At 39.5% G+C, this 22,360-nt stretch overlaps 2 protein-coding genes across 9 annotated transcripts in view; both read right to left on the reverse strand.

Moving 5' to 3' along the window:
• The window catches only part of thrap3a (thyroid hormone receptor associated protein 3a), a 36,986-nt gene extending 34,623 nt beyond the window's left edge, over positions 1-2,363 (reverse strand). For both annotated transcript variants that reach the window (XM_078932733.1, XM_020710308.3), the window contains exons 1-2: positions 2,236-2,363; positions 1,302-1,356 (exon numbers count right to left, since the gene is read on the reverse strand). The gene's annotated coding sequence lies outside the window, so the exon portion shown is untranslated. The remainder of the gene's footprint in view (positions 1-1,301; positions 1,357-2,235) is intronic.
• Positions 2,364-10,825: 8,462 nt separating this feature from the next.
• map7d1a (MAP7 domain containing 1a) overlaps positions 10,826-22,360 on the reverse strand; it is a 39,632-nt gene continuing 28,097 nt past the window's right edge. For all 7 annotated transcript variants that reach the window (XM_078932738.1, XM_011485653.4, XM_011485651.4 and 4 more), the window contains 10 exons: positions 22,105-22,235; positions 21,239-21,474; positions 20,382-20,664; positions 19,753-19,933; positions 18,100-18,204; positions 16,121-16,171; positions 15,979-16,039; positions 14,580-14,661; positions 14,102-14,331; positions 10,826-11,755 (listed from right to left, as the gene is read on the reverse strand). In XM_078932738.1, the coding sequence (XP_078788864.1) occupies positions 11,745-11,755; positions 14,102-14,331; positions 14,580-14,661; positions 15,979-16,039; positions 16,121-16,171; positions 18,100-18,204; positions 19,753-19,933; positions 20,382-20,664; positions 21,239-21,474; positions 22,105-22,235 (1,371 nt within the window). In that variant the 3' untranslated portion in view covers positions 10,826-11,744. The remainder of the gene's footprint in view (positions 11,756-14,101; positions 14,332-14,579; positions 14,662-15,978; positions 16,040-16,120; positions 16,172-18,099; positions 18,205-19,752; positions 19,934-20,381; positions 20,665-21,238; positions 21,475-22,104; positions 22,236-22,360) is intronic.

A 22,360-nucleotide genomic window follows, 5' to 3' on the forward strand; every position in this document is an offset into this window, starting at 1 on the left:
AAGAAAGCGAAGGCAAACGTGGATCTGGTCATCTCCAAGTGGATACATCAGAATGGAGCAGAGCAGGGAGCTTTTCTATGTCACAAATACGCTTCTTTACCAACAGAATTTTTTGTTCACAATGATTTTTAGTAAGAAATACTCAGAAACGCGACTTTTTCCTTTTATTATTGTTCTCTGTCATTAGAACAACACCACAAGAACATGTTAAAAACACCCAAAAAAAATTTTTTATTGGATGCGGTCTTTAATGCACATCCACACAGAATTTTTTGTTATCCTTTCATTCTACAAAAAGAAAATTTGCATTACTTTATTGGACGAGTAAAGTCCAGCTGCAGCTGTGACCGCTAACAGAAACTGCTGTCTGCTGCTTTCACATGTTCTGGTTTTTGTTTTTTTGTTTTTTTTTATTCCTGCTGGCAAATCTTTGTCAGCATAAGTTTGATCTCATTTTCTACACATTTAAAACAGTGCCAGGGGAAAGCATTTGGTTTGAATAGAGCCTCTGTTCTCCTAAACTTTTCTCTTTCCTGCTTGATGACTTTAGAGGATTCTGAGATGCTCGGTTCAGATTTGGTGAGTCTCCAAGGTTTGGTGGAGAAGAATTTCCCCCCCTTTCCCCCCTCCATCCCTGTCTCCTCTGTGCTTAAAATGCATGCAGTCTGTCCGGATGCACTATTTGACGCGTAATGCAAAGAGCAGACATGCTGCCACACATGTTTCATCATTTTTTGTCCTGTGTATTTGTGCTGACACACTAAACACCATCTGACAACCAGGAAATTTGCAGTTTCCTCCCTGCAAGAAGGGACTGCATGAACCGCCTGCCCCAGCCTCGCAGATAACTTATCAAACATACAATGAGCAAATAATGGATCAAACATTTGCCTTTCTTATGTGATGAAATCCTGGGCACTTTTAAGATATTTGGCAGACTTTTTAACAGTGGACATCTGCCTCAGTCAGCTTGACCATGAAATCAGTTCATCAGTGCAGGACTGTGGATAGATTTGACTCAGGATTCTGGTTTTATTCCAGTCGATTTTACATTGTCCCTTGATCCTTTTCAAACTCAGGATGTTGCACAAGTTGGAGCTTTTGTCCATGTTCTCATCAATATCTATAATTAGTCTTGGAGAAATCCCGTTTCATGCATGTGCAGCAGTGGTGGGTAATTTAAGAGTATTTGTGCTGGCACAAACCTTCAAGATCTCAATTTCTACTCAACAGTTACGTTTTTTTCCCACAGATCCTGCGGACATGTTTTTTTTTTTAAAAAAACAGTCTCGATTTAGTACCTTTTTTCACACCAGACCAGATATTGGCCACATGTGGCAGACATTCAGTTGATTTCTGTGAAAAAGAAAAAAACAGAGGACAGTCTGAACAAACCAAGACAGGAAACGATCGATTCTTTCTGACAACACAGTCTCAAACTGTCCCTGAAGTGACAAAGCTCACACATACTGAAGCACAAAGCTGAAGCCCCTTTAGAGGAGACATAAGCTTTTAGAAAACAGTTGGCAAACTTTTGGAAGAACCAATGATTTGTGTCTGAACCAGCACTGTCAACAAATAACTTAAACTCATTCTGAAGTCACCAGGGTGCTACTTTAATACATTCTCAGCTGTAATGATAAAGACATTTTATTTATTCGCGGTTTGCAGTATGTCAATCACAGTCTTACCAAAACAATTTCAAGGTGCAATCCAAAGAAAGCAAATCTTAACCCTGAAGAACCTTTGGGGTCAAATCTGACCACTTTTTTTTTTTTTTCCTTTCATTCTTTCATATTGTCTTTTTTGGCCACTGTCAATTGCTGCACCCATAATGAACAAAGAAACAAAAACAAAACGAGTTAACTTTAATAGCCCAGAAAAATGTTGTTCGGGGTTCTCCAGAGTTAAACTCCAGTTTAACCAAATCCTATTTAGTTATACACTAGATTACAAAATGTTCAACTGGTTGATTTAATTTTTATTTAGAAAACCAAAAAGTAAAGCTTAATGCGAGGAGAAAGTTGGCTGGGTTTTTTTATGGACTAGACAGGGAGTCATTAAAGAGTAGAACATTCACATGTTAACTGTGACATCAGTGCGTTTTTGTGCAGCTTTTAGAACCCATAGGAGCCTTTTCCTGGATATTTGGAGGAAGTCAGAGTTCAGGAATTTCCATTAAATCCTTTTTGAATCAATCGTTTGTGGAAGTCTAGGATAGAAGATATTCCTTACAAGTTCAGCAGATGGACAGGCAGGTGGAATTTCCTCCTTTTAAAGAAACTGAAGAGAAAGAAAAGAGCTAGACAACAATAGTACTAGCAGAAAGGCTTAAAATGAATCTACCAACATGCACATATCTAGCTAAGAAACACATGACAACACTCATGCAGGAATAATTAACAAAGTGAAAACACCTGAGGCAGTAATCAGCCAATCAGGTGTGGCTGCTTGGTGAAAATAAATTAAAGAAATCATAATTTCATTTATAATCACTCCAGTTAGAGTCTGTATTGTCTTTTTTTTGTGTGGAGTTTCTATGTTAAAATAAACATGTTTGGTAGAAACCACAACTTTGGTTGTGCATTAATCTTCAACCTTTTGAAGATTTTAATACTTTAATACTTTAATACTTTGGTCAAAAAGTATTATCATGATCAAAATTAAAATCATTATATGAAAACGTTCTGCAATTATTCTGGCTTTATCTACCGATAAATAGATCATACGTCTTCAAGGAAATATCTTTGTTGAAGATAGCATGACTTAGTGACTCAATTTTTTTCTTCAAATTAGATTTTGGGGTTAAGGCTATTACCCCCATTTTTTAATTTATTTTTTATTCAAAGAAAATATTTCAAATTTTGAGAAACTTCCACTTATTTCTTGGGGTGATTTCGTTTTCATTTTAAGTCTCTTAAATGTACAATCAGTAAACTGATGACTTCTTCTTTTTCAAAACATATTTTAAGCTTGTAGGTATAATTTTGATCAACTCTTAATCTATTTCATCTTTGCAAAGTGACTGTTTGGGCACTTTACAAAGATGCACACAGAAAGAGGATGAAAAGAACATGATTCTTTCTTCATAACTTTCCTTTCTTTCTGTGTACAGTTTTGTTAAATCATTACACGCACATGGCAACACACCTTCTAATGATTCACAGTAGTGTGCTTAATCAACAAAAATGTATTTGAAAAACAGTCCACAACACATTTCTTCACTGTGTGTGTCTCATCAAAACATCAGCATCAGCATAAAGTCTGAAGAGCTTTTCTTGCAGATTGCACCTTGGTTCTAAGTGGGTCTCTGGCTCACTGCAGTCAAAGTTGGCTGCACTTCTAGTTTTTCTGAGACACATTATGCAAGTCTGCGAAAGAAGAATTTATTTTCCAATAACCAGGACCAGCTCCCTCTCCTTTGTGCCGATCCCACGGCTTTACCCAAGCCGAACATTTTGCCTTGTTTGGAAGTATAAGAGCAGAAGAGAAATCCTCTGCGGGGCTCGTTAACCCTGCGCAGGCTGAGGTAAGGTGAAGGGATTTTACAACACACAGCTTCCTGTTTTCAGACTAAAAAGGTCTGATGGCTCGCCTGTTACATAAGAAAACAGACTTTTGCAGACTTTGGGTCAGCTGCAAAACTGCTGGGCAGGCACACTGAAAATGAGAATTTGTATAAGACAGATGGACTGACAGAAGCAGAGAGAAAATAGATGGCCAGGTCAGGAGCCTGCTGTGAGGATGGCTCATGTTAGGGTCCACTTCATACTTGCTTGCAAAGGCAAAATGTATTTTTGCTATCGTTTTTTACAGTTGACAAAAAAAAAAAAAATTTGTACTGAAGGATGTCTTCCAAGCAAAAGATGAGTTTTTAATCAAAGAATTACGGATGTCATAAGAATAAAGCATGAAAATACAGATTAAACCTTTTGGGCAACAAAGTCCAGAGACTTAAAACATTTGAGGATTGTATGAGGATCAATTTAAATGCTGGATGTCACACTTAATGTATAAATCTATCAGTGTACATGCTTCAATTTAATTAAACAAAAGGGAAAGAGTGAATGAAACTAAAAAGGATCATAAGTAGAGTAAAAACAAATGGATACCAGGTTAAATATTTTGCAAAATGGATAATAAAAATAGTTTAAAGCAGCTGCTTTAAGACAAATTGCATGTTTTGCTATTTTTGGTGCCTTAAATTTTTAAATAGTTCAGGTAGTTGTTTCTCAGACCAAGTGGTCTCTACGGGGTTCTGCAGGGCTCTGTCTTAGGACCCCTTTTATTAGCATTTTAAAGTCATGTATCTGTATCATAATCTCGAACAAACCTGGCACATTACTACAGCTAATGGTAACTAGAAAGAAAGATTTAACAATTAAAAGTGAGTCATTGAAGTGTATTAAGCCTCTCTAAAAACATGAGTGACATTGAAACGTGATGTAACTGTTACACATGTCTGGATGTTTACCGTTTCATAAGAATGGAGACTGACATGTACGTATGAAATCTGTTGAAAAGCTTACAGCCCCCACCACCACCTTTGTATAAATATGTAATTATGATGTGTTAAAATGTATGTATTGTTAAACATTGAGTATGTGGCTGCAGTCTGGTGAAGTGAAAATCTCCTTTTTTAGTAAATGTTCATGTAAAAGTGTACAAACTGATTCCTGCAAAGGTTATGGGTTATCCAAACATGGAGAAAAAAAAATCAGTTTACGATAAGAACTCACTTCATTCAAGAGATCTTGATTCTTCCAAAGCCAACTCAAAACATTTTCTATTGGTGTTCCAAAAACCTCTTCTGTGGCATTTCAGAAAAGACTTGATGTGAAGAAAGGCTAACTTTGTTCACACCCTCCCTCACAGCGACCATGTTGTTTCTTTTTGTTTTTACTGGAGCATTGAGTAAATGGGAAAGTTGTTTTCTTTTTACTAACAAAATTCAACTTCAACCGATTAATCAATTTTCATAGCAGAATTTACCTCCATTATCTAAGTTAACATCCATTTAACCCTTGTGCTATCTTAGATGACCCCCCCCCCCCCCCCCCTTACATTGACGTGTTCTCCCTACCATGACAAAGGTGGATAAAGGTGGAAAGATTTCATGTAATCCATGGACACCAGTGAAGATCACAAATCATTGAAGAAAAATGGTTCAGAGCACTGTCTAGACTCTAGTGGGTCTAGATGACCCAACCCCCAATGTTAAAGTGCCTAGGATCGCACAAAGGTTAATATGCTTTTGACAAAGGCTAAGTTCCACATCCCTGTTCAAGTGCCTTATAGAAAGTAACTAGCCAAAGTAAATACTTAAAAACAAAACATCTTTAAAACCAAAGCATAGTTGTGCAAGGCCCAACCTACTAATAAATCTGGTTGGTTGTTAGATTTCCTTTTTTTAACATCTGCCTTGTATCAAAACTCAGAGTGCCTCTTTAAAAATTGTGATTTTATCTTATTTATCCAGGACAGAAAAAGGAACGTTTTGCAGTAAACATATCTGATCCAAAGAAGTATTTTTTGGTAGAAGGCTTTCTAGTTTTAAAACGTTCAAAAACCATAAATCTTTCCCCCCCAGAAAGACGACTTTGCGAAGCAAAACTGCAGCCATGCCACACTGAGCAACAGTTATAGAAATGACATGAAACTGAGATCAAGGAGGTGAGTAAAAAGATGCACAAAAGCAGGGTTTCAGTTCTAAAAGAACCAGCTGGGCTTCTGGGTGCTGCAAAGGAAATGGAGAGAAACCCATCATGTTGATTGATTTCTTTACAAATGGAAGATTTAAAAAGAAAATGTTGTCTTATTTATAGTTTTTATATGGGAAAATTGTGAGTTTAATTTTTTTTTATACTTTTCTCTCAAGACTTTTCTTCTAGTACTGAACTTGCTCTGTACTTTTGTAGTACAGCCAGTATTTAGGTACCAAGAACAATCAGAAGATAAACACAGTCACTTTATAAATAGAAAAGAAAAAGACCTTTGGCATAACAGGTCAGTAAAGAACTTTGGCAACATCTGAATCTGAAGGCAGGGGCTTTCTGTCCGTTTATGTAAATGCTGTTTTCAGTCTCTTTTTCAGTCAAGTGAGTGCGTGACTTTTTACCACGAGAGATGTGAAACATAAATGTGTGTGGCTTCTTTTAGGTCTTTTTTTCTGTCCTTCCACTAACCAAATGCTTTCCCTGTGACAGTGGGGATATCTCAGGGCTACTGTTGCTGAGAGAACTCTCATTGAAGTCTCCAGAGTCCACAACGGCTGTTCTCATATGTCATGAAGCTCATTCACCTGCTGCCTCTTTTAACGTACCCAGTCCAATACTTGAGATGCAAATGTGTTCCCTCCAACTTTTATTTCCTCTGAACCAATCATCTTACTGTTATCTATGAGAATAATGCTATAAAACTGTAATAAAAAAAAGCCATTTTCAATTTATTGTGTTTTTAAAGATCTCATATTATGAACAAAATACTGCTCAATCACATTTGTTTTAAAACAGTCAGAATAAATTTAAATATTTTAGTGGTGGAGCTAAATCTGAAGCTCCCACAGTGACTTCATCCAATTATTCTTGTGGTCAAGGTGCCTCATAAGTGGAGTGAGGACCCTCACAGGTGGCCCGACAACAAAAGAAAGCATTTATAGAGGCGTGTGTGTGTGTGTGTGTGTGTGAGTGTGTGTGTGTGTCAAAGCCAACGAATACATTACCAGAAATACCTGTTTGAATTTTTTCTTTTTTTTTTTTAAATTACCTTTTCGTTTAGATAAACAAAGCTGGTACCACGGCTGGCAGAGAATATATTTACTCGGGATTGTTTCCCAGAACGGAAATAACACGACTGGTAACACTGAAGCTGCCACTCCGTCAGCTCTCAGGGTGAAGAGACATCAGATCTTGGAAATGAAGCCTGTGTTCATTCTAAAAACAAAACCCCAGGGGTGCTGTTTGTTATCCCACTTTTCATCCATGAGCCACAGACGCAGTCTGCTCGCAGTGAAGTGAGTTCATCAGTGTATCTCAAAGAAATTGATAGCTCTGACATTTCGTAAGGGCCTTCGTGGTTCCAAGATGATGCCCTGAAGTTCCATGATTGACGTTCTCCGCATGTTTTGATGGATAATGACATAAAAGTTAGAGGAATGTCCTCATGTTCTGACTGGAAATCAGTCCGACTGTGGAATTAGTGGACACATCCATCCGTATGTGGCTTCAGCTTCAGTTTACCCCTTGTGCTATCCAAGGCACTTAAACATTGGGAGTGGGGTCATCTAGACCCACTAGACAGTGCGCTGAACCATTTTTCTTCAACGATTTGTGATCTTCACTGGTGTCCATGGATTACATGAAATCCTCTTCACCTTTATCCACCTTTGACATGGTAGGGATGACACGTCAATGTAAGGGTGGGGTCATCTGGACCCCATAAGATAGCACAAGGGTTAAGGAGCTCCATCCTGAGGTGGATTAAGCACAGAGGTCAAACTCATGAAGTTCTCGATGTCAAGAATATCTAATGAAGTCCTTGAGGAGTAAGCCTCAGCTGCTCCAGCTCTGTGAATTGTGGAGGACCTTTCCACGAAAGCCCCCAAATTAATTTTGTGCCATCAAGACCCCCACAAGGGGAGGTAAGTGACCACTCTTGTCACAATAGCTGGGAGGTTACCTTGTTAGAGATCCAGGCGTGCTGTGATTCTGTAGCGTTTCATGCATGTGCTGCAATCTGAGAGGGCTGCGGACACAGCCTGTTGCTGAGCAGATAAAGACAAGGGCGACCATAAACACTGAACAGAGGTTAGGTTCTTGGTCTTTGATGGACGCATGGCTGAGGCAGCTCTGCTCTTATCTGAAGCAACACTCTGAGGTTTTACCAACCTGCCCTTATATTTCTTTTCGGAGCAGCAAAGCCATAGCAGTCGCCGTTCAGAAATATTTGCGAGATTCCTTACAGTCCTCGGGTCCAGAGATTTATGACTGAAACAACAGAGAGCGCGTGTCCCTGAGGAGGCAGGCTGCATTCTCTGCACAGCTTTACCACAGAAGCTTGACACTATGCCTGTGAAGTCCTCACAGAACTTTGGGTGTGAGGATGTCCTCATGCTTTTTCTGCTATGCTTTATAGAGATTTAATATTCACTTCACTTACAGATAATTGAGAATAGAGTCAGATCAGTGGCACCTCTACCTCCTCCAGTCACTTCATCACTAAGAAGATAATGCACACATCAGTGTCAGAGGTCTGTTTATCAAGATGAATTTATTCAAGGAGAATTTAACAGAAGAATCTCCATCCTTAACTTGCAGAAAGCCTCTCCATTACTTATTTTTTTACTTCCTCACTTTGTCACACATATATGTTCATTTGTAATCTTTATTCACTGACAATTTATTTAAACCTGATGCTCCCCAGTCTGTAACTGTGCCCTGCCTTGCAACACTATTCCCCTAAAAATAGTCCTCACTAATCCTCAAGAAGTACCAGATATTACACCAGGGAGTCAGCAGCAGCACTTCAGCTGCAGCAAAAGTGCAAAACTGCCTCGAGTTTCAGGGAAGAGCTTGGCACGTTTTAAAGGGGCATCTCAGTTTTGCTCCCGTTTTAGTGCATGGTGAACTTTAAAACATTCATCAAGAGAAAGCTTTAGTTTTGGGGATGCCTCCATGCTGCACTCCGACGCCCCCTTGTGACTTAGATAGACATGGTTTCTGCAGCTCCTGACATAAAACATTTATGTATTTATTTTTTAAATTAACCATCTGTATTCCTTTTAAAAATCTTAGCTTTGCAAAAATCACAACAATACAATTAGTACAAATACAATACTACTTTGTTTTGCATAAGACAGCCCTCATCATTTTCTGAAGATTTTAAACAGACTTACATATTGTTTCAACTTCATTTTCTTATGGTAACAACATTGCTTTTGAAAAGGGATAAAATTATGGCAAGTTTAATTGATTTCAAGTATTTCTTTGTTTTTTTGTCTTTTACATAAATTAGGATTTCAGCTCATAAAAACCACAAAAACAAGACTAAAAACAAATGTTTTTGAAATGGTGTACCATCATCAAACTAATGTCTCGCCTCACCAGACTTTTTCTTCATTTAATCCAACACATTTAAAGACCTCAAAGCAAACTTGTGTGTTTGCTGAAGACACATACCACAGAACCATCACCACTGCTTGGGATTAAACCAGGATTCATCCGGCTGGAGAATGTTACTGCTTTGCTCCAGGCAGCCATTACATGTACCACTGGACCAGCATCAAACACTACAAACATATTTGTGTTCAGCTCTCATTTAAATGAAATGACTCACTTTGATCCGCTCATCTACTGTCATTTGCTGCTTTTTGTGACCTGCTTGGCAAATAATTGTTCGAGCATTTTAAAGTTAAATTGGATTCTGTGTAGTTTCATCAAAAGAAAAAAAAAACACTTTTTTTTTCTTTTTATTTTGATTTTTCCCCCCCAACTTCAAAGTAAACCCTTGTGAGTTTCCTCTTTGCAAATGTTTTTTTCTCTCTGTCTTTTAACAACATTCCAAAAGTTTGGTGTCGGTTTTCCTGGCACCGAACGGACACCAACTCTCTGTTAAAGGAGGAGCCATTCTGGAAGTTCTGCAGTCGTCTCTGTTGTTCCAGCTCCCACCTCTGCTGATGGGACCAACACTCCTGACAATGGTCCCAGTCTGACAACATGATCTTTAGATATAAAAGGATGTGTTTTAACATACATTATATATTTCCCCTCTTGCATAATTAGGTGATATTGTGTTTTATTTAGCTCTTTTCTTCGATTTTTTAAAATAAACCAGTTATTTTTTAGTACCATTATGTTCTCAAAGCCAGTACAACAGTTACATTACACATCACGATATTTCTAACAAACTTTTTCTTTTAGCTAATGAGCATTCTTTAAAAGTTGATGCTTTCTTTTAATATATTTTTGTTTTTAAAACTCCAAAACACTCACAACACCAGAAATTTCTTTTGAAAAAATAAAATGAAATCAAACTATTTTATATGATAGTAAATTACAGTTAATAATACAAATATAAGTACAAATAATTTATAAATAAGATAACTATAATACAAGTAGTTTTATATATATTAATAATTATACTTGTTACTTGGACTGGCAGCATGTTTGGGAACATTTTCAATTCAATCTAAACTTCAAGTCATTGATTTGATTTTCTAATATTGATCTAGTTGCTGCTGGATGGATTTTTCCCCCTTCTTCTCTTCTGCCTGATGGCTAATGATGGCACAGTCCTCATACGATAAACTGTGAACAAGCATTGGTCCCTGGTTCTACGGGGGTCCATCCCAGCAACATTTCACAGCAGCTCGAAGACATTTAAATCATGCCCGTCCTGCATGTTGATCAGTGTGGCGTGTCTTCACGTTTGCCTGAAGGGAGACATAAAGCATGTCCGCAGCTGCCTTGTGAGCTGGAAGCTGAGTGGCAGGCCTGCCAGCAACCACAAAAATAAAGTGAGTGTGTTTGTCGGGAGAGGGTTGCACACATTGAGTGGTATGTACCTCCTGTAGGGATTTTGTAAAAAGAGATCTGAAGTGAAATGGACAGCTGAACCAACGTTTGTACGGCAACTGCTATCCATTTGGTTTGCAGCAGCTTCAGCTCAAAATAAAGGATCGTTCCTTAGAAGGGCAAAAGTTAGTGAGAAGCAAAACAAAATTGTCCGTAGGAAGCGTTCTTTCTGACCTGCAATAAGATCTTAGATTTACAATAAAATTAATTAAAAGTCCCAATCCTCTTCTATGATCTCTTACAAATACTCAGAATTGTTTCCATATTTATTGACAGAAAACAGAGTCTGGAAGGCGCGTCTTTAATAAGACCTCAGATACTCCCATTGACCTTACAACAATACACATCAAAATGTATTTATAGCAGAAACACACAACAGCATCTCAAACACCTACGAGTCTCAGCCTGGACGATGGAAATGTGTGTCATGCTTGCACATGTGGAAGAAACAAATATTTAAAACTATTCAAAAGGAGAAAAATATTCTCTAAAGACTTGACTTTAGATCGTTTTCAGCTTTTGCTGACATGATTACATCCGATTCTTCCTAAAACCAAGGATTTGGGGGAGGAGTAGGCAATATCTTTATGCAAAATAGCAATCCATTTCTTCTTAACTTACATTTCAAAATGCTGTGATTCCTTTATATAACTTTACAAAACAGGCAGCTTTATACAAAACCAGAATGAGGAATACCTGTGTTAAAGAAGAAAATCTACTCTTTACTGAGTTGTTCCCTTTCATCAAAATGTGTTCCTTCTTTTTGTTAGACACACAAAGCTCATTTACAGTATTAACAGGGATACAGACAGTCATTTATGCTTCTCTTTCATTTAAATAACTAAAAGACAAATAGAAGAATTCTGTTCATCAGCGTGAAGTGAAAAATGACTTGGCTGCATTGCAATGCGGTGGATGGCCGTCTTGCCGTATGGGTCACTGAACATGAGCGGTAATAGATCTTCACGAATAACACTGATGCACCTGTGCCATATGCGGAGTAGGGGGGAGGGGGGCTTTCATCCCTTCTGTTGCCCTGATGGAGCTTCGCCGTCCTCAGCGAGGTGGGTGTTCTTCAGGGTCACTGATTGGCACAGGTCACGAGGTTTGCATGTGAACAGTGGCGGAGCGAGGAAACGTCTAAGGCGGCGAGTGTGTCAGCCCTGGAACACGTCACAGAACCTCTGAGAAGAAGAAGAAGAAGAAGAGGAGAACCGACAAGAGGTTAAAAGCTTGAAGGAGCAGCAGCATCACAAGATTTATGAACGCATGATGACAAATGAAGCCTGTTTGGACCTTAAAAAAAAAGTGAGTGATGACCCCGCCTCTAAACCTCTGACCCGCTGACAATACTAAGTGCAGAAAGATGTCAGAGGGCAGGATCCCATAAATCTTTAGCGTTTCTCTTACAATGATCAAATGATAGTCAGGTCTTAGTCACAACTGCCCTTATGGGTGGATACGGGATGTCTGCGGGTGAAAAATGGGCAAATTTATACGTGGCACGCAGGTGGTCCACTCAGAATAACAAGATGTAGACCGCTTGGAGAGCCCAAAAAGTGGAAAAGTTCACCCAGACTTTTTTTACGGCATGCTGTGGGCGAGAGGTCATAGCGAACAGTCATACGACATCTAAAGGGGAAATGGGTGAGACACAGGCGCATGGTAGGAATTCTTTGCTCAGTACTGGTTTGCTGCCCATTTCTGCCCGCAGATCCACCTGTAAGGGCAGTTGTGACAAAGGCATAAGGAGCCAGTGTACACAACTAACTAACAACTGGAGTGCTGCGTAAAAGACAACAATATTACCGGTAGGTCATAAGTGCATGCCGCTTACATTATCCTTACGAATACTTAACAATACAGTTATTACACGTTTGACAATGGTACGTTCCAGTTTCATGACGTCCCTATGGGTGGCCGCACAAGTTACCATCTTTAAGGAGACCTGCTAGACACATTTGCGCTCCTCTTAAGATGCATCCACTCCTCTTTACAACTTTCTACAGAAGGCATGTCCAAAGTCCGGCCCGTGGGCCAAATGCCAAATGGCACGCAGACTCCTGACGTGAAATTAAAAATGTGCAGCCCCCAGCACTTTCTAAAACCTTTTAGTACGTTTTCTTGATTTGGGTAAATTCCCCCTTTGTGATACTTTCTAGTTCAATTCTTAAATGTCAACACTAAATAAAATATTTGTAAAAAACTTGACAGCGAGCGATGACACTTTCAAGACGTGCATATTTGGAGCATTTTTTGCAGTGAACTACAAAACATGTGTGTTTGGCTAATGTTCCATGGACCGAGAGGCACTACAAGACGAGACATGCTAACAAGGAAGGAAAGGTGCATTTAAATATGACATTCACTGTAACTTTGGTAAAAATGTATTCAGCTGTATTTCTACATGAAAAAAGAACTATAAGTATGCCATTGCAATTCAATTTCCATTAAATAGTTCATTTGCATTGAATGTTATTTGGGTTCAAAGAATGGTGGGCCCTCACACAACTCTACATCACCAAATCTGGCCCTCTTTGGACACCCCCCCGGACAGCCTAAAAAACCTCCAGGAGTTATACGTGTCCAACCCCCCCTTACGGGTGCATGTGACCAAGGCATACGATGTCTTCCTGCCAAAATCTACCAATCTGAAAAGCATCAAATGAAAAACATATCGATGCCGGTTGTCCAAGTGGGAGTTCATGGAGGACCATAGTCTGAAAGTCGAACGCTGAAATAAACCCTGGACCTGAGCCTGAAAATAAACCCACCTCCTCTGTGTTTCCACAGGAGGTCATTTAATCAGCCCGGCATATTAACATTCCAAACCATAACTCGCAGTTTAAATAGTGCCAGCCAAGAGTCATCTTACATATCCAGAGTTATGAGTAAAGATGAGAAGTCGAGGTTTTATAGAGGGTTAAAATAAAACTGGTAGTGAAACGGTAAAATTAAAATACAGGCATGTCTAGAGCTTTCAGTGAAACTATTAGAAAAAGTGGACTTGTTTTCTGTTGATTTTGTTATTCTTTAGTAGTCTAAGGAGCAACAAGCATAAAGCAAAAGAAGGGATAGACATTACTGAATGCAGTGCTGCACACAGGCCTTAATCACATGGGAGTCTTGTTTCTAACCGCTGGCAGTGAAGCGCTGGTGAACGGCCTCCACTATCTGCTTCTGGAATTCCTCACTAAGTCTAAGGACCAAGTCAGTGGAGCTGGTGAAGAAAAGCTGTCAACAGTTTAAAAATACTCTGCTTCCACTCATGATTTCATCCATATCCCGTCTCAGACCTTTTTGGTGATACTGAACTCCCCGTGCCACGTCTTTCTTTCCTCGGGGAGCTTCTCACTTTCACTGAGAATTTGCTCTTCATTTTTCCAACTCTTCTAGAAAACTGACTAGCAGACAAAGTGACTGAGCCTTTGCACTAATCTGGGAATGCTTCAAACATCTCAACGGTCGTGCTTTCTAGATTAACTTGAAGGTCTCTTTTGTGTGCTTTAAAGTGCCGTGAACCTCTGTACCTGCAACATGCTGAGGCTTCATAGGAGCTGCCTTCATGAGGAACGACTCCTCACTTTCAAAAGCAATGATCTGCTCCGTGGTCATGCTGGTGTCGGACTTTTCTCCGGTTCCATTCGTAGTGTGTCCGTGATTTGTAACTTGGATGATGTCTCCAAAAAGTGCAGCGCCTTCTTTAGCGGACAGGCCGTTTTCGTGCGTCACCGGCTGGATCCCATTAACCACCAAGAGACTAGTTAAAAGGGAGATGCAAAGAAGAAAGTAGTGAGTTACGAAGAAGACTGGAACGATGTATGAGTCATTTTGTCATCGTCCAACTTTTAGAGGTTTAACACCATCCAAACAAGAATGTTTCCACAACTCCTCTTGTGTTAAATTCTTCTGTTTTTCTGTTCAAGATTTCCGATTGATATTTTGAACTTTCCGCTGTTTGTGGAGGTCTTTTATGGAAAAAAATGTAAACAAGAATTGTACTTGTACCTCTCTGTGAGGGTGGTTTGTCCATTCTCCGTCTTGTTATTGGACACGTTGACTTCCTGTTTTGGCTGATAGTCAGCAGAAGCTGGAGCAGAAAAAATGTCAACAAAACATCCATTAATATTTCAAAAAGATATTAAAACTTTCAAATTCATAAAGACTTCAAAGTTTGAGAGAAATGTTGAATTAAATAAAAATCAAATGAGCTCAGAAGGTGAGATGTTTAGTTCAAAGTTTCACAGTTTGAATGTTTTTCTGCTTTTTTCCAAGACTAAGAATGGAAGGAAAGTAGTAAAGGTCTCTGATGACCATCCTTCCTCTGCCTCTGCTGTGGTTGAGGCCCACCTCCACACCCTCAACTGAAATAAAGTCAGGCTAGGCTTCCATCCCACATCCACAGTCATCCAAACTGTGATGAGTAATTGATGAGAAATTCAAGCTGGTCTGGAGAAACTGTTTCATGTCAACGTGGAAGCTCCTGCAGGCTGCATAACAGAGCAAATTAAGGCAGATTCATGAAGAAAATGCAGCGATGTCCTTTACTGACAGCAATAATCCACAATAAACCACTGCAGCTTGTCGCTATTATTCTGCCATTTGTGTCCCGGTTCTTCAATCCCCGGGATTGAACTGTAAGTAAACACACACGGTTCCTGCTGTACAGACAACAACAACGTCAGCAGCAGCTGCACAGGATATGAGGGAGAGACACACACTTACTTAAAAGCGTTTGTTGTTTTTCTGTACACCTGACCTGAATGATAACTGAGAATGATGGTAAAGTAAATGTAAAAGTCCAGAAATATGTGTGTTCAGACAAACAATCTGCCAACATTAACAGATTTGACCTGCTTGACCTATGTATCATTAGCATTGACATGTCTGATGCTACGTTCACACCACCCTCGGCAACGCACGTTCAAGCGACTACTTCCAGTGAAAGGTCTATTTGCTGCCACTGAACGCGCATTTAAAGTTGAACCACTTGAACCAATCAGGGACTCGGATTTGGTAATGACTCACGGGTAGCGTCCTTTTTAATTCACGGAAGTGTCAACAGTTTTAAAATTGATCATGGAGGAGAAATTATTAAGCTGTGAAAGACAAAGCCTGGGGAAAGATTTGCACCGGTTTGACATTTCCCATCATGCCTCTTCAAACTGCGCTAGTATCGGGTAGCCACAATGTATGCTAAAGGCACGTTCAAGAACCCGCATTCAGCGCGTTCTTTACCGCACATCACATGTCTGGTGTGTGTGTAGCATTGAAACAAATGTGTGTTTTTGTTTTTTTGGGTTGGTAAAGAGATGAAAACCACAATTGAATTGAACTTAAACTAAGATAAGTTTGGGGAAAAGGTTGTTTTATGATGCAAACTGCTCCATTCTGACATTCTGTTTACCTTTGCCGTTCTCTTCCTGTTTCTCGATGACTTGTGCAGTCGGGGAGGACTTGGTCTCTTTCTGTAACAGAATTTCAAGCATCATCAATAAAAAGTGGAGTTTGAACTTAATGCTTTGGTAAACAGGGAAAAGCACAAGAACCTTGTCTCCTCCGTCAGTCTTGCGTGTTCTTTTCATGATCTCCTCCAGACGCTGAGGAGAGAGACATAAGCACATTTTAACAAACTACTTTCAGTTTCTCATTTCTACAACTTTTTCTTTTCCAGTGATACTGCAGCCAAAAAATTGGATTGATTCTTTAAACATTGAAATATTGTTGAATATTATTCATTGCAAAAGTTGATTCCATGTTTTCACATTTTTCCATAGCAAAAAAACAATTATTTCTGATATCAAACACTTTTTTTCCATAAGTGATGACTAACTAAAGTGGAACTTTCATCGGTTAGTAAAGTTAGAGGAGAAACCAATAGTGTATATAAAACTCTGCTTATTCATTGGAACTGAAGTTTGATACAAGGCATTCACTTGATGACATGGCTCCGGTCAAAGCTGCAGCTGCCACTCATAAAAGAGAGGCATTTTTAAGATCCCAGATCGTTTCATAAACAGGTCCCACACTCACGCCTTTGGCATCCACTTTGGCAGCAAAAACCTGATTCAACTCTGATTATTTTTTTGTTTGCTCGATAGTTTGCTGCAGTGCCCCTCCAAACACTTTAAACCACCTGTTTAGTTTACTGCTAGTATCATGAAAAAGTGGGTCAGAAGGTTTTGGTAATAAGAATAAGCCGAGTCTTTGGTGGTCTTTGTGGTTGAGGACACCATGTTCTTGTCGGGCATTTCCTACGGCTCAGCCAGCATGGCGCTCTTAGGCAAAAGGCTTTCACGGAGAGGCAGAGACGTGTTTTGTACACGTGCTCTGCAACCCATATGTTTCCTAAACCCAACAGTTCCTACCACATTTACCTAATCAGTTATTGCTTTTGTCATGTTTAATGACAAAAGATTCAGCAAAATTCAAAGACACGTCTGAAAGTTATTATCCTCCATACCTTCATACAAAAAGATCTTGGGTTAATTAAAGATTCCAGATATTGAAACTTTGCTTAACCATAAACAATAATCATCTTTAGGAATTCAACTCCAGAAGGTTATGTTCTGAGAATGTTAAAAATATTAAAGCATCTGGTGTGTTTAATGTGGAAAATAACAGGATTTGATCCGTCATGCTCCACTGTGGAAACGTCTATGGGGTTTAGACCACAGTCCAGAAGAGTCGCTGTGCTGCTCCACCTCCTTCACTGGTGGGATGGACTTCATGAGAGCCGATTCCCAGCTTTTTGAAGCCAAACCTACATTTGTGCACAGACTGACATCTTAACTTCATCCCACCTCGATGAAAATGGTGTTTTTGACATGTTCTTTCTGACGATGGAGGACATATATAAAGAAAATTAAGCCGAAAATTTAATTTCAGAGTATTTCTTTATACAAATTGTTGTGAATCATGGGCAGAAGGAAAAATGCAGTTGGAAAAAGAGCTTATTTGTGACACAGACAATACGCTAGGCGGGCCACAAGAGGTGGGGAAAACGGTGTCATCCTGGCACAGGTTTTTGGTTTTGGGATTTAAACAGCAAAATCACATCGCTTTTACAATAGATTACAGTTGGGTTTTTAAGGCCCATTATCATTGTTCTTGAGATCAAACAGGAGTTCCCCTATGAAATACGAAATAATGGACATACATTTCTATTTTCTGCAATCCAACAACAGCCTTTATGATCTTATTACTGTTTACAGTGTGTTTGCAGGTTTGTTGGGAAGATTTGGTAAGAAACTCGTGTTGCCAAATATGATGGACTCATTAAGAAAGGAAGATTTGAACAAAGAACATACAAAAACAAAAAGGCTGACAGATTTTCAAACTTCGTGCTGCAAAGACCCCAATAGCTGTTGGCTGAAATGTGAAAGAGGAATTCTAAACTGCTAAAAATCTAGAAGCCTCTTTTTTTCAAAACATCAGTTTAAGAAATGTGTGTAGTTTGGAACACTTTCCAAACTGTGTGTGACGGTAAACAAAAGGAGCTGTTGGAAGAACAGATGTCTTTCCATACCTTTTTTCTCTCCAGTCTCTCCTGCTCCTCCTTCTGAAAGTGTTTCTCCCTCTCCTGGCGCTGCTTCTCCGCCTCCTCCCGAACTTTGGCCTCGGCCTCTTCCTTCTAAAACACAAAGATGGAAAAAAAATCATTTAAACTGGGCAGGAAAAAATAAAAACTGTGGCCAGGATGGAATGCCTTATTATGCAACTTGGGTGTGGCTGTTCCCAGCTTTTATTGTTTGCAGCCTCAAAGGGAACATTTTCATTGTAGTCTTAAGTAAAGAAAAAAAACTATTTTCAGGACTCACATCCGGACAAAGACATTTCAATTTAAAACAACGGAATATTTTTGTTTGATAACAAACTGCAGTTCTCTGAAAGACCACACGGGGGCGATGAAAAGCGCGAGGTCAGAACACACAACAAATTAAGGATTGAAATGTGATGGTAATTTCCTCCCATTCAACTATAATTTCCTAATTTTCATTCCATATTAAAGCACAGTCTGAGCAGTTAAAGGAAGTGGTTTGATAACCTATTAAATAATACCACCACAAATGTTGTGTAGGAAAATAAAATATGATAAGAATCTGTTAACAAACAGGATGTGGTGGATAAAAAGTAGGTTCCTAATCAGCACCATAAGCTCATCTATTTTATCTACTAGAGTTCACATTTTCCTCAACATGGTAAAAGAAAGAAGTTATTCTCTGCGGGTTTTAGTTTTGTTCTCTACCTTAAGCTAAGGATGCCACAATTCCCTTTGTCCATGATTTTTTGATTCAGTTCAAGATATGATTTGTGTAGTACAAAACAACAACAAAAAACTAAAGAATAAAAACAAGCTTTTTAGAATTTCCAAATAAGCAAGTGACAATGAAGAAAAGCTTTTCAGTTGGCTTATTCTAAGACTTGTGTAATGTAATAAAACAATAAATAATACATTCTTATGGAATGTAGCCCAACATGTGTTAAAAACCGGCAGCGTAAACATATACAAACGTAGGGATGCAACGGATCCCTTTCCACACCATTCCATTCAATGGTGTAGCATGCGGTTGGGTTTTAAACTGAGAATCACACGATAAAAGTTCAAAAGGTCTTAAATTAAGGGGCACTTTAACAGCTGCTGCTATGTGTCTATGAAGACTCTCATTCATCCAGGTTGATTCCATCATAGTTTAAAGGTTGGGGGGAGTCACTGGCTCCCCAACCCCTAGCTGAGGACAAAGGACTCCTAACGACCCGAAACCATGTAGGCTAAGTTGACAATACCATCCAGTTTCAGCTCTGACTCCTCCCCCATGAGCGCATATATACCAGCTCTTCGACCAGCTAATTCAAAATTGACAAAGCCTCTTGGATAAGAGGTGAAACGTCTTCAAATTTAAAAATCAAGTCCAGATGACAGCCCATAAACCTACTACTGTGAAGCTGCTGCTATGACTAAACTACGTCTCTGGTGTCATGGTTACTCATCATAACAGATTTCAAAGCATGGCCAAAAAAAAAACACAGCAAAACCTCAGCAGGGCAGCTTTCAAAGTGCTGCATAAATCAGTATAAGCTCCAAACCTTTAGCATTTAGAAACTTCAGACCTTTGCTGACACTCATTTTCACTCATGAGGTGGTTTAGCATAACCCCTAGTCCAAAGATTGCCTGCATACTTGTTTCTGGAGGCGTAGGTTCTCCTCCTGTTCAGCTCTGGCTCTCTCCTGCGCCTCCTTTTCGTCCTGCAGTCGCTTCTCTTCATCCCTCTTTCGCTGCTCCTCAGCCATGGCCCGGGCCTCCTCTTCCCTTTGCTGCCTCTCCTTGGCCTCCCGTGCAATGCGCTCCTCTTTCAGGACTCTAAAAAGGATGAGCAGATAATTAAGAAAACGCATGAGTTACGATAAAAAGATCATGTAAGTATTCAAGGTGTGAATATGTAACTTGATAACTTGAATGGAACATCAATGAATATTTTCTATAAATTGTGTATTTTTGTTTTTTCTACCCCAGTGTAGCTTTAGCTGTTTATGCTCCATATTTAAATAAAGTGTATTCAATGGGAGCAAATATGAATATGTTTCATTTATCAAAAATGATAGAATTTATTTGCAAATAGGAAGCATCCATAGGGCATATTTTAAAATTAGGCTATAGAATAGTTACCTTAACTATATTAAGATGACTTTTAACTTATTATATTATGTTAAAACATGCAGGGGGGAAAATAGTGTGTCTATGTTTTTAAATACACACAAAAAAGCTTAGGCCTCTGATCTTGTGTTTTGTGGCCCTTCGTAAAGCTGACCTCTCCTTTTCCTCCTGTTCGCGGCGCTCTTGCTCCTCCCTCTCCCTCTGCTCTCGGGCCTGGCGCCGCTTCTCTGCCAGGATCCGGCCCGCCTCCTCTGGATCGTTGGTGCCAGCCATGGGCTTGGCTGTGGGAGAAGGAGCAGGTGACACAGCTCGCACAGCGGGGAGAGGGTGGGCTGGCTCAGGCTGGGAAGGGCCGCTCTCGTTCATAACTGGCTTCGTTGCCTCCTGAGCTGTGGAGGCAGAAGGCGACACTACAAGAGTGGGAACCACAGGGGAACCTAAGACAAGGCAGAAAAAAAATCATATCAGAATGATATTAAAACAATGGTCACTTGTCATTAAACTGCAGAGGCGGCTGTAAGCAGCCATAACATCAGCCTGAGATCTCAGTAATTAAGTCATTAAAACTAATTAGTCAAGCCTCTCAGTCTTGAAGCTGAGCAGACACAGAGCATGGAGCTGTGAGTGGACCTCACAGTGGGCTTTTATTAGATTGCTAATTATGCCTTCAGGTATTACACTGTTTTGGAGACAGTACGGGAAAAGGAAAAGATTAAAGTTACAGAAAAAATGAGAAATCTGCAATAATTCACCTGTTTAAAAGTTAAAATAAAGTTCCCTAAAGTGCACCCATTAATCATTGTACTAATGAATTCTGAACATCTACTTTAAAGTTCAACCAAGTAAATTTTTTACAAGATGGGCATTACTCTAAAGATCTTTTAATGAGGTTTTTTGTGTTATTAAAGCTACAAAGAGTTCAAGTTGATTTAAAAAGGTAACTATTAATGCCCCTATGTTTATCCTGAAGGTGCGTGCTGATTTCTTCTGATTCCGTCTACTCCTCCTTACTCTTTCTCTCCTCTGGAGTGGAAGGCCTACGAGGTTCCTTTAAGCGGTCGATGGGCGCCGGAGACGAGGTCCGGTGGTCTATCCTGGCAGGCGTCCTGGCTCTTTTGGGGCGAGCCTTAGGAGTTGATGGGCTCTGGCGTGCGGAGGAAGGCTTGGATGAGGCAGCAGGGCTGGGGGAGGCGGTTCGGCCCTTGGGTGTGGCTGGGGATGCAGGCCGTCTTGCTAAAGGACTGGGACTAAAGGACATGAAGAGTTATTGTAATATATAGTCATCTTCATCATCGTCTTTAGCTCTCAGATGGTTGACAGAAAGTCTGCCGATGCAAAAGAAGCAAGAATCAAAAACCTATTTTGCTGCCTGCCATTTAGTGAATCCTAGAGCTTTAGTAACAAAGTAATTACTATTACTATCATTATAAAAATGATGGTAAACAAAGCTAACTTTAGCAAAAAGCACTTAAAAGCTTTAAAGCAGGGGTCTCCAACGTTTTTAGAGGACATCCGTTGATCCGACATCTGCTGAAGAGCTTTTATTTGACCCACTTCCTTATGCTTGTTTCCTTTTTACCTTCCAAAGAAAATGAACATCTTGGAACAAAGGTGTCTGTGTTTTGGTGCTCTGCAGTGAGTATTACCAATAAATAAAAAGATGAATATTTTTTTAACTTTTTTAAACCGTGCAGCAGGGATCCGTTTTTGGACTGATGATTTTTTTTTATGCATATTCAAAAAACTCAGAAGTAAGTCATAATTGAGATGCTAGTAATGTAGCAACTCATATTTTGGTTTTAAAAATACGCTAAAAGTAAAAAAAGACATAGTAAGATGTGACATATGTAAAGAGCAAAATGAGGGTGAAGTCTCACCTTGGGTCCGGTCTGTGTCTCATACTGGGCAAACTCTGTCTTTTGTTTAAAACCTTCTCTTTGGTGATGGCATTTTTTTCCTTCTCATTCTCCCGTTCTTTGTCCTTTTTCTCTTTTTTGTTTTTATCCATCTGTAAGAAGCAGAGGTAAAACAAAGTCAAAACCAGAGCATTTGGGGCAGCACTTAACTGATAAAACAGTAGAAACTGAGCGGTCGTCTTGTGCCATGAATTTCTTTTAAGGTGTTCGTGTTTCT

The sequence above is a fragment of the Oryzias latipes genome, chromosome 16, assembly GCF_053564925.1.
Source record: "Oryzias latipes strain Hd-rR chromosome 16, Olatipes_Hd-rR_3.1".
Taxonomy (NCBI): domain Eukaryota; kingdom Metazoa; phylum Chordata; class Actinopteri; order Beloniformes; family Adrianichthyidae; genus Oryzias; species Oryzias latipes.